The 12,617-nt window shown below is 45.5% G+C and overlaps 1 protein-coding gene across 1 annotated transcript in view; it reads right to left on the minus strand.

Annotated features, from left to right (window-relative positions):
* Positions 1 to 12,099, minus strand: part of RNLS (renalase, FAD dependent amine oxidase) — a 90,469-nt gene extending 78,370 nt beyond the window's left edge. The window contains exons 1-3 of the mRNA XM_069979082.1: positions 11,938 to 12,099; positions 9,511 to 9,616; positions 5,003 to 5,145 (exon numbers count right to left, since the gene is read on the minus strand). Coding sequence (XP_069835183.1) covers positions 5,003 to 5,145; positions 9,511 to 9,616; positions 11,938 to 12,055 — 367 coding nt within the window. The 5' untranslated portion in view covers positions 12,056 to 12,099. The remainder of the gene's footprint in view (positions 1 to 5,002; positions 5,146 to 9,510; positions 9,617 to 11,937) is intronic.
* Positions 12,100 to 12,617: the final 518 nt, after the last annotated feature.

Genomic DNA, 12,617 nt, shown 5'->3' on the forward strand with positions numbered 1-12,617 from the left:
TTAAACTTGCAGGCCTGGGTTAAACTGCCGTGGCCTACAGTATCCGTGCCCTAACCTTGCACCACCCCTCCGTCCCTCCTTCCCACCCTCCTCATCATTAGGAATGCCACTGGCAGGATTTTTCCTATTTCTCTGCAATGAACACTGCACAGGTGCCTTATAAATCCAGCCAGGCCCGGATTGGTAATCTGGCAAAGCGGGCAAATGCCCGCTGGGCTGCCAGTATTACCAATCCGGGGGCCGCCGTTCCTGGCCCCCATGTGCGCCGGCCCCCAGCAGTGGCTGCAAGAATAGCGCAGCCGGCCGCTGCGCTATTCATTCAGCCTCTGCAGAGGGCCGGCGCCCTGGCCCTTTAACTGTGAGCGTTCAAGATGAACGCTCACAGTTTGCAGCGGCCGCACTCTGCCTCTGACTGACAGAGCCAGGGAGCCATTGGCCCCCGGCCCTGCCAGTCACTCCTGTGGCCGGCCAGTCTTCCTAGCTGGAAGGTGTCAGGGCCGGCCCGGGGCTGCAGACGTGCCGCGCGCAGGCACGTCTGCAGGCACCTCTGACAGGACCCCAGCGGCTGACGTCACTTCCCTGACGCGCCGCTGAGGACCTGTGAGAAGAGACGCCGACGCGCTGCAGCAGGGAGAAGAGGCTGCAGACTGAAGATCCGGGACCGGAAGGATGAAGCTGCCGGGAGCGAGGTGACAGGTGAGAATGTGTGTTTTTTTTTTAACCCCTTAACATGTAGCCATGGTGGGGGGGAGGCACGGGCGGGGGGGCTATTCTATATTGGGGGGAGGCACAGGGGAAGGGTATTCTATATTGGGGGGGGGGAGGCACAGGGAGAGGCTATTCTATATTGGGGGGGAGGCACAGGGGGAGGCTATTCTATATTGGGGGGATGCACAGGGGGCTATTCTATATTGGGGGGAGGCACAGGGGAAGGGTATTCTATATTAGGGGGGAGGCACAGGGGGAGGCTATTCTATATTGGGGGGGATGCACAGGGGGGGCTATTCTATATTGGGGGGAGGCACAGGGGGGCTATTCTATATTGGGGGGAGGCACAGGGGAGGCTATTCTATATTGGGGGAGGCTATTCTATATTGGGAGGATGCACGGGGGGGCTATTCTATATTGGGGATGCACAGGGGGGGCTATTCTATATTGGGGGGAGGCACAGGGGGAGGCTATTCTATATTGGGGGGAGGCACAGGGGGGGCTATTCTATATTGGGGGGATGCACAGGGGGGCTATTCTATATTGGGGGGAGGCACAGGGGAGGCTATTCTATATTGGGGGAGGCACAGGGGGAGGCTATTCTATATTGGGAGGATGCACGGGGGGGCTATTCTATATTGGGGATGCACAGGGGAGGCTATTCTATATTGGGGGATGCACAGGGGGGCTACTCTATATTGGGGGGATGCACGGGGGTATTCTATATGGGGGATGCACGAGGGGCTATTCTATATGGGGGATGCACGGGGGGGCTATTCTATATGGGGGGATGCAGGGGGGGCTATTCTATATGGGGGGATGCAGGGGGGGCTGTTCTATATGGGAGGATGCATAGGGGCTATTCTATATGGGGGGATGCACTGGGGGGCTATTCTATATGGGGGGATGCTCAGGGGGGCTATTCTATATGGGGGGATGTTCAGGGGGGCTATTCTATATGGGGGGATGCTCAGAGGGCTATTCTATATGGGGGGATGTTCAGGGGGGCTATTCTATATGGGGGGATGCTTAGAGGGCTATTCTATATGGGGGGATGTTCAGGGGGGGGCTAATCTATATTGGGGGATGCAGGGGGGCTATTCTATATTGGGGGGTGCACGGGGGGGCTATTCTATATTGGGGATGCAGAAGGGGCTATTCTATATTGGGGGATGCACGGGGGGCTATTCTATATGGGGGGGATGTACAGCAGGGGGGCTATTCTATATGGAGAGATGTGCAGCGGGGGAGGGGAGCCTATTATATATGGAGGGATGTATAGATGAGGATGTATAGAGGAAGATGTTGCTGGAGCAAGAAGCCTAAAATGTCTGTCTGACAGATGCCTTGGAGAGGAGGAGTCATGGCCAGAGAAGCCTTCATGATGGCCGGAGCCAGATGGAGAAGAAAAGGAAAAGTGGACGTCTCTTCATGCAGAGAAGACGCCTACTGTGAGTTACAGGATGTAATTGCACTATAATCACTTATAAGGTCTGCAGAACCTTTACACAGCTGGGATCTACCTCGGTATCAGGGGTGTCACACTCAGGCCCTCCAGGTGTTGCAAAACTACAATTCCCGTCATGCTTTAGCTGTCCAGTCGTGATGGTATTTGTAGTTCTGTAACAGCTGGAGGGACAGAGTGTAACACCTGTGTTCTATTGTCACTGCTTTGGGAGAATATTGGTCTTTATATGGTGGCTGTTATTTGGTGCCAGTATAGTGGTATCCAGTCACCGTATGCTGAGGGTAGTGGGCATGGTGTGATGGTATTACTCGTATTATTGGTAATATTAGTGTTTTATATAGTGGATTGTGTTCAGTCACAGTGTAGTGGTGTTAGTCATTATGTGGTGATAATGGCCGTGCTCATGGTGTGGTGATATTATTTGTTACTTATATACTGGTAGTATAGGAAATATTAGTGGGTTTGCTTAGTAACAGTATGGCAGAAATGTGTACAGTATGGGAATAATATTTGCTTACTGGTGTTATTAACTATGACTATTATCATGCACAGAAAGTTCTAGATAGATAGATATGAGATAGATAGGAGACAGATAGATAGATAGATAGATAGATAGGAGATAGATAGATAGGAGATAGATAGATAGATATGAGATAGATAGGAGACAGATAGATAGATAGATAGATAGATAGATAGATAGATAGATAGATAGATAGATAGATAGATAGGAGATAGATAGGAGATAGATAGGAGATAGATAGATAGGAGATAGATAGATAGATAGATAGATATCCAGTAGGAAATATCTATCTACCAGCTTATTATGTAGCTTTGATTACACATGAGATCACAACCAGACACATTTTAATAATTAAAACCTTACTACTTTTACCGCCATTATATGGAGTGCAGACATAGTCAGGATAAAAGGGATTAAAAAAAAAATAGTAACTTTTGTCCAAAAACAGGACCACCCCTGTCTTCAGGTTATGTGAGGTATTACAACTTGGCTCCATTAATTTCAATGGAACTGAGCTGCAATACCTCACACAAACTGAGGTGTGGCACTGTTTCTGGAAGAAGGTGGCCATGTTTTTCTCCTTTAAAGGGAATCTGTGAGGTCCACACCAGGTCTAGGGCTGTAGATCTCAGCAGACAGGTGTGAGGGAGATATCACTGACAGGATCTTTAGTCCAGTGTAAACTTTTATAATTGTCCTTTTCATTACCAACTAAATTTTCACAACAGCAGCAGCAGCAGCACCAACCTATACGTCCATCAGTCAGAGCAGGAAGGGACGGGGGCAGAAGTTGCTGCTGTGGCTCCACCTCTGTGACACTTCAGCTGGTAATAAAAAGAATGATTATAGAGGTTTACACTGGACTAAAGGTCAGGTCCCTGATCTGTACGCTGGGATCTACAGCTCTGTACCTGGTATAGACCTCACAGGTTCCCTTTAAGGGCACGTTCATACCTAATCCAATGCAGATTTGATGCTTCTGATTTAATCAGTTGAAATAAACACATAAATATGCCGCATCAAATCCACAACAGATCATGTTATAGCATTATTTTTAGGTGCTGATGGTGGAGTTCACATGTTTAAAGGGAACCAATCAGCCTGTTTGGGCTGATATGGTTCCCTTGAGCATTGTATAAAGCACCTGGAGGGGCCCTGGCATGTACCGGCCGCGGCCACAGCAGGTGCTTTATAACGGAGAAAATGACTTTTATTCCCCGGCTCGTGACTAGATACGAGCGGGGAAGTAGTCATGGTGGTCGGCTCCCCGCTCGTATCTAGTCACTGCGCTCTGCCTGTCAGCGCGCTCAGAGGGGATGATTGACAGGCAGAGAGGTCCGTTACTGGCCTCTCTGCCTGTCAATCATTCCGCCGAGCGCGCTGACAGGCAGAGTGACTAGATACGAGCGGGGAGCCGACCACCATGACTACTTCCCCGCTCGTATCTAGTCACAAGCCGGGGAATAAAAGTCATTTTCTCCGTTATAAAGCACCTGCTGCAGACGGTACGTGCCAGGGCCACTCCAGGTACTTTATACAATGCTCAAGGGAACCATATCAGCTCAAACGGGCTGATTGGTTCCCTTTAAGGGAGTAGTGGGGGACATGGCTAAATGAAGCAGAATTGATATACCATGATATGGTATGTGGGCTGCTGGGGTTTGATTGCCAGGGCTGATTTTAAGTCCCAGTCCGGCCCTGAATCCAGCCCATGTGCTGTGCTGACACAGCTGATGAATAGGAGAATACCTGCCTGGGGCCTTCCTAATGATGAAGAGGGCGGGGAGGAGGGACAGAGAGGTTGTGCCAGCCTAATGCATAGTCACTCTAGGCCACATGAGTTAGGAACAGGGCTGCAAGTTTAAAAGTAGTTTTTCAAGACAATAACTGCATCACCTGCCGAACAGACCCCAGGACAGATCTTGGATTAAAAGCAGCTATCCAAAGGTACAAGCGGTTTGGGGTGGGAAGATTGTGGGTACAGAGTCACTTTAAAGTTTTTAAAAGTAGTAAAACACATCAAAAACTACATTGTATGGACTTAAGAATTGGGACACCTCTTTAGAGTTATTCTCGTGGAATTTCAAGCAGAGCCCATTTGAAGTTCTTCCTGTCCTATTTGTTAAATAGGATGCCACGTGCGCCCTCCACTCTCCATCAAAAGAATTGACAGACTAGCCACACCCTGACCAATCAAAACTTTTACTGTGTCTCTGTGACAAGTCAAGTTTTCTTTTTTTTTTTTCTTTCAAATGACAGGTATACATAGAAAAACAGTAGTTACATAGATAAAAGCTATATTGTACCTGACTGGTTGAGGTAGTGTTTAACAATTGAAGAGATTCCCTGAGGTGTAACAAGGTTGTAAGATCCTTCTTTCATAACCATTCCTTCTACTGTGGCTCTTAGAGGTTTACAGATTCCTTTAGCCACTAGTTCATCATGAAACCTGTGAGAGGGAGAATTTTTTTTAATAATATTTTGTACTTTGCCGTCTGTATACATGAATAGGAAATACATAACGTTCATCTGTTAATACTTTACATCACAGACTGCGGATTTTGCATCTTTTAGGCATGGATTTGGCATAATATAACTCTATACCCCCTTTAACCCCTTAAGGTCCAAGCCAATTTTCGTTTTTGCGCTTTTGCTTTTTCCATTTTATGTTTAAAAGTCCATAGCGCTTGCATTTTTTCACCTAGAGACGTATATGAGCGCTTATTTTTTGCGAAACCAATTGTACTTTGCAATTACAGGCATAATTTTTCCATAAAATATGTTGTGAAACCGGAAAAAAATCATTTGCGCTGTCAAATTGAAAAAAAAAACCAATTTGTTTTGATTTCGGGGAGTTTTGCATTTACGCCGTTCGCCCTATGGTAAAACTGACTTGTTATGCATGTTCCTCAAGTCGTTACGATTACTATGATATATAACATGTATAACTTATATTGTATCGGATGGCCTGTAAAAAATTCAAACCATTGTTAACAAATATATGTCACTTAAAATCGCTCCATTCCCAGGCTTATAGCGCTTTTATCCTTTGGTCTATGGGGCTGTGTGAGGTGTCAGTTTTTGCGCCATGATGCGTTCTTTCTACCGGTACCTTGATTGCGCATATACGACTTTTTGATCGCTTTTTATTATTTTTTTTCTGGATTTGATGCGACCAAAAATGCGCAATTTTGCACTTTGGGATTTTTTTGCGCTTACGCCGTTTACCGTGCGAGATCAGGAATGTGATTAATTAATAGTTCGGGCGATTACGTGTGCGGTGATACTAAATATGTTTATTAATTTATTTATTTATTAATTTATATTTATAAAATGGGAAAAGGGGGGTGATTTGGACTTTTATTAGGGGAGGGGATTTTTTATTAATAAAAACACTTTTTTACTTTTTTTTTTACATACACTAGAAGCCCCTTGTATATACATAGCACTGATCTCTCATAGAGATCAATGCTGTGTATATACACAGCAAAGATCCATTAGATCGGTCATAGATTGCTATGGCCTGCTGCAGGCCACAGCAATCTATTGCCGAGCCGGGATCAGCGTCATTTCGACGCTGAGGCCCGGCACGGCCAGAAGAACGGATCTCCCCCCCGCGATCGTATCGCGGGGGGGAGATCCGTGCCACTAGACACCAGCGATGCACGGAGGAAAGCACTTCAATGCAGCTGTCAGGTTTGACAGCTGCATTGAAGGGCTTAATTAGCCGGCCGGCAACGGGACCCGCGCTGGCTAACAGAGGCACTGCCCGGCTGCAGATTGCAGCCGAGATCGGGACCCCGCTCTGAACACCCCCTGCGGCACCATGACGTATCAGATACGTCATGGGTCGCTAAGGGGTTAAAGGAGGGAAAGGCTCTTCTGGAGTGCAGCTACAAGGCAGTAGTCCTCAATGATGTTTAGATCATAAACCAGAAATAAGAAATTATTACTAAGCCCACTGATACGGCTCTTCCTCTAAGAGTTAAAGGGGTAGTGCGTTTAACATTTATTCACGAAATAACACACAACACAAAGTTATACAACTTTGTAATGTGTGTTATTTAAGTGAATGGCCCCCTTTCCCGTGTTGCCCCCACCCCGGACATGTGGTGCACTATACTTACGTATTCGCTGTCGACCCTGGCCGCCAGCTTGGGTCAACAACGCCATCTTTGGGAGGCTGGCTGGACCGCTCCAGCCCTCCCTCATGCCGGCCCCCCTCTGCCGCGTCATTAGGTGCTCAGCTGCGATTGGCTGAGCCTAGTTACATACCGTATTTTCCGGCATATAAGACAACACCCAACTTTCCAGTTAAAATATGGAGTTAGAGATATAATCGCTGTGTAAGACTACCTCTCTTCCAACGCACATCACATAAAAATTAATAAAAAACATTAGTCAGATGCAATATCTGAGACAGAGAAGGAGGTACAGTAGTATACAAGTGCGGCCAGACAGGCGTGTTTCTCTGGGCACAGCGCCACTCTACCGTATCTCTTTTTTCCATACCCCGGACGCCAGCAGCTTGTCCTGCCCTTCATACAGTCACCAGGTGTGCGACCACAGATTCTCTGGCCTGGTTCAAAGTTTTTCAGTAACTTCCCTAAAAGACAACGTCCGGAGTATAAGACGACCCCTGACTTTAGAGAAGATTTTCCTGGGTTAAAAAGTAGTCTAATACGCAGTCCATTTGTTTGAGGATTCAGCTTTGTTTGTTAAGTAAGTTAAAAAGTACCTGCCATGACAGAAACTTTGACATGCCAGAGTGACATGTCAAAAGTTTTGATCGGTTTGGGAGTGTTTAGACAGCAACGATCAGGAGAACAAGCTGGCTCTGTGTTACCTGACTTAAAGTGACTCTGTACCCACAATCTGTCCCCCCAAACCTCTTGTACCTTCGGATAGCTGCTTTTAATTCAAGATCTGTCCTGGGGTACGTTCGGCAGGTGATGCAGTTATTGTCCTAAAAAACAACTTTTAAACTTGCAGCCCCATGCCATGCGGGCGTGGCTTAGAATATCTGTGCCCTAACCTTGAACCACCCCTCCGTCCCTCCTCCCCACCCTCTTCATCATTAGGAAGGCCACTGGAACATTTTCTGCATGCTGGACATTGCACAGGTGCCCTAACAATCCAGCTCATGTGCTGGGCTAAACAGGTGGGGAATAGGAGACAATCTGCCTGGAGCATTCCTAATGATGCGGAGGGCGGGGAGGAGAGACAGAGAGGTAGTGCCATCCTAATGCATACACAATCTAAGTCCCGGGAGTTCCCCAATTTACGCCACGTTCATTATTTCTCAGTTTTTGCACCAGGAGGGCTGTAGTTTCAGATTAGCTACCAATTTCAGCTGATTTATCATATGTAGGTATTATTTTTTTTTACTCCACTGCTATCCTAGCATAGCTTTTTAGCTAAGCTGTTTTAAGCAAAAATTGTGCAAGAATTATCAAGGCACTTGCGCCTAATAATAATTTTAGTGTAACAACCATAAAAATTTTACAAAGCCTATAAAAAATTCCACCTGCTCAAGAAAAAGCTGCACAATACATGTCCCTCAAAGACTTTAATGACTTCAACCAGAAAACTTGGCTTTTCATAATATAAGGAAGTCATAACGTCCTGAAATTTAAACTTCTAAAGGTGGCTTTACATGGAGCAACTATCAGCTGAATGTTTATGGGTCACCTTCTAAGTGTCACACACTGATCAAGTAATCTGGAAGCCCCAAGGAGACTTTTCAACACATTAGAGACAGGGATAGAGAAAAACAGCAAAGTGTTAAAGGGAAACTTCTAGCAGGTAAGACAAATCTGACCTGCTGATATGTCCCTATTGCACAAGAGATGCAGAGGAGTTAGGGTGCGTTTACACAGACAGATTTATCTGACAGATTTTGGAAGCCAAAGACAGGAATGGATTTGAAAAGAGCATTAATCTCAGTCTTTCCTTTATGAGCTGTTCCCTGTTTATAGTCTGTTCCTGGCTTTGGCTTCAAAGATCTGCCAGATAAATCTGTCTGTGTAAACGCACCATAAGGCATGTTTCTTACATTGCTCCTCGGCGCCGTTGCGGTGCAGTTAGTTCTGTTAGTTGAGTTAGTCCCCATAGCGCTGATCCGCCCTTGGCCGCCCCGCCCCTTTCTAATGATAATGAATGGAGTGTGCCAGCTGGGGGGGCTGGATCGATGCTATAGGGGCGGGCAGTGCTCCTAACAGATGCCCCAATGCTCCTAAGGGTCTTACAGGACCGTGGAGCACCCGACTAACTGCACCAGAACAGCGCTAAGAAGGAAGGTGAGACACATACTTTCCTCCTCAGCATCTTCTGTGCCATAGGGACATATCAGCAGGCTAGATTTGTCTAACCTGCTGATAGTTCCCCTTTAATATTATAGCCTGGAGGGGTATAGTTTGGGTTGGGCTATTTTACACCCCAGGGTATAGTTTGGTCTAGGACAGCTAATCCCCAGGGGCATACTCCGACCAGGGCCAAACTATACCAGGGTTTAATCTAGTAAGGGGTTAATTTGGCCTGCTACACCAGAAATCTCAAAGGTTGGACCCCAAGCAATCACACATCTGTTACCTATCCTGGGCAACTTTCTGGGAAGTCCACAAAATAAAATAATTCTATCACTTTCATTTTAAATCCAAAAAACTCTCTTCTTGAGGTATCAGAGACACAGAAGTAGAATACGGGCCTACAGCAGAACCACAAGTGTCAAAGAATCTTCCAAGAAGAATCCCCTGACTTTATATCGTCATGTACACAGACCACAGATCAATAAAATAGAAATGAATTGTCTCACGTTTTGTGCTTCTGGGCATAATCCGGGGTGACTGTGATGTACTGGGCTCCCAAGTCAACAATACAGTTGGGATCCGAAGGAGACCGACTTGTAGACATGCGCCCTCCTAAAACAACAACAATAGAAAGTTATCTTTGATAGCATACACAAAGCATTGGATTTACTTATCCTGTATAAATATAAAACTTGTTCAAAGCCTCTTGGGAAAATTAAAGGGGCAGCAAAAATAATTGCCATGGGCAACGAGCGACACATACCCGGTGAGGCCTAATGGCACTTTTACAGGGATCGATAATTCGCCCAATCGCACGATTTCGAAGTAATGATTTTTTATAACGATCAGCGTTTATACGGAACGATATATCATAATTGTTTTGCAATCGCTTAAGCCTATCTCGCACATAGGTTAAATCAGTGAAAGACTGTTTACACAGAACGATCTGTGAGTTTTTTGCGAACGACCAACGACGATTTGGAAACATGTTCAAAGATCAAAATGAACGATTTCTCGCTTGTCGTTTGATCATTCGCTGCGTTTACACGTACGATTATCGTTCGAATTCGATCGTTATCGTGCAAATTCGAATGATAATCGTTCCGTGTAAAAGGACCATAAGGTGGGGTTCACATATAATATTGTGGTCAGCATTTGTACAAAAAGCAAAAGTGGGTCAAAAAAAAAAAAAAAAGAAATGTGCAAATCTTTCTATTTTAGTTTATCTCATGTTTTTTTTTTATTATTATTATTTTTATTTAACGTTTCAAGCAAGAAATGCTGGTCGAAAAACAGTGTGGCCATGACCATACAACGTTTAGTTTTTTTTGCCTAACGGACATTTTTTTCTCATTTCGCGACCAAAAAACATTGATTAATTCACAACAGTGACCGTTATTTGGACGCAGAATGACGTCTGCCCAAACAAAGACGTTGTGTGGTCATGGCCTGTGACTGTAGTCTGAGAGTTAATATACTGTATAGAAGACTGTGTAGAAATGTAATGTGCAATTGCTTCACTTCTCACAATGCAATGCAGCATTCTCTGAGTATATTCACTTCTAGCATATGTTCACACATGGCACATGTGCTGCAGTTTTTTGCTGTGTGAGGGTACGTGCACACTAAAGAATGGTGTCTCCGCCCACGTGTCTTCATTTGTGTCATATACTCCATTCTATGCACAAGCAGATTACGCCCTCTGTCCAACCTGTTCATTCTTTGGACGGGCGACGGAATCTGCCCGTGCATAGAATATGACGCGGGCAGAGACATGCGCGCCCACCACAGGTCCGCGAGCGGATGCGAGCTGCGGAATGCACAACGGGTTTTCTGTCACCATTCCATAGTGTGCATGTACCCTAAATCAATTTACATAAATATCTGAACACCGCACAAAACGGCGGCCTATATGCCACATGTAAACATACCCTTGGGCTATGTTCCCACAGTTTTTTCAGTCTCTTTTGGAGAAATCTTATGAGATGAAAAACAGCCATCCAAAATACTGTGTGTGAACATAGCCTTATGCATGGACCTCCATTACTGGCTCTGTCAGGTTTGACAGAATTCTTGCCAATGCATGCAACACTATTTTCCCATAAAAAAAGAATCTGAACAGACTACTTGATAAATCACTGGAGTCTGTGGTAGATTCAGCATTATATATGTAACACCTTGACATGTCACCTTGACCTTGAAATGTCACACATACAAGTCAAAGGTTTTTTTGGTTGGTCAGAGGTGTCAATGAGACCCCTTCAACTGCTACAAAGAGCTGGAAGAACACACGGATGAAAGCTTTATTCCCTGGTTTGCAGCTTGATCTGACTTGTGCAGGTGATAGGCTCCATAGACTTAGGCTGCATTCACACCTTCCATGTTCGCTCCGTGAAACACGGATGGTGAATGCCAGTCCTGGACGGTTTTGTCCACGGAGTGAACACAGAACGTGTGAATGCAGCAAGTAAATTCTTTAGGTGGACGGCAGAATAAGCCTAAGCATAGAATGGAGTCTATGAGACGGCGGAGATTCAAGTGGGATCGCGGAGGCGATTGGCAGAATGCACAGGAAGTGCTCAGTGCAGATTCTGCAGTGTGAACGCACCCCTACAACCACACTGAAGCAGTACAGCTGTAATATGGAAACTATGTGGTCAGAAACTGTGCGGACATGCTGTGTGGTACAGTTTTGCAGGTTGTTACCTGCAATATAATGCAAGTATAGTCTATGTATCAACGGTATCAGGTAAACAGCAGCAGAGCAGCTAATGGGCAGGTGGGACCCTCATTTTTTTAGTATGGCGTATAGGTGTTTGTGGGATCCCTCCGTGTAACTCACAGTCTATGGGATGAGATTTGAGCTCTATAAAGAGAGATGACTGTCCACTATGTGCTGGGAGACTTGTGCAGGTTATAGAGGTGGTGATTACCTGCGCCCCGGGCCTTGTCCCATATGACCAGCTGCAGTTTGTTGGCCAGCTCCTTCCGCAGCAGGTAAGCACACAGGCTGCCTGTCAGGCCCGCACCGACTATCAGGATCCTGGACATGGTGAATGAAAGCCTGCTTCACTCTAGCTTACACAACAGCTGCGGGACAAACATAGCTTACCCTGGGTTAGGAGCTGCAGGCCTGCCTGCTGCACTGACTAGAGACTGCCAACAACACAAGCTGTCTCCTCAATAGGAAATGTTTGTTTTTACAAGATTTTGCAGTTGTTTGTTTGATTGTTTCTAATACGTTTCTTTGTTTGTTTCTAATATGTAGATGCAAACTATAATATATTCTATGATTTTACTTTTATGATGGATTCCTTGTCATCACATAGGGACATTGGATTCAACAAAGAATACGTATGCACTAAACTACACATGCAAAAGTGTATGTTGTTTTTGATTAAGAAAAGACCCCGACAATGGTGGCACTTTAAGCTGCTGTTCAACAGAACTGTTAACAGCAGGGCCGCCCAATAATAAATCTACCAGAGAAACGTACTTCATTGCAGAGAACCACCCTTTAAAAGGGATTTAAAACATCCCTTAAAAAAAAAAAAAAAAATTACATAACAAAAGTGTCTGGGTGTTTATACCTTCGCTAGGGATGAGCGAGTAC

This window comes from Dendropsophus ebraccatus, chromosome 8, assembly GCF_027789765.1.
Source record: "Dendropsophus ebraccatus isolate aDenEbr1 chromosome 8, aDenEbr1.pat, whole genome shotgun sequence".
NCBI lineage: Eukaryota > Metazoa > Chordata > Amphibia > Anura > Hylidae > Dendropsophus > Dendropsophus ebraccatus.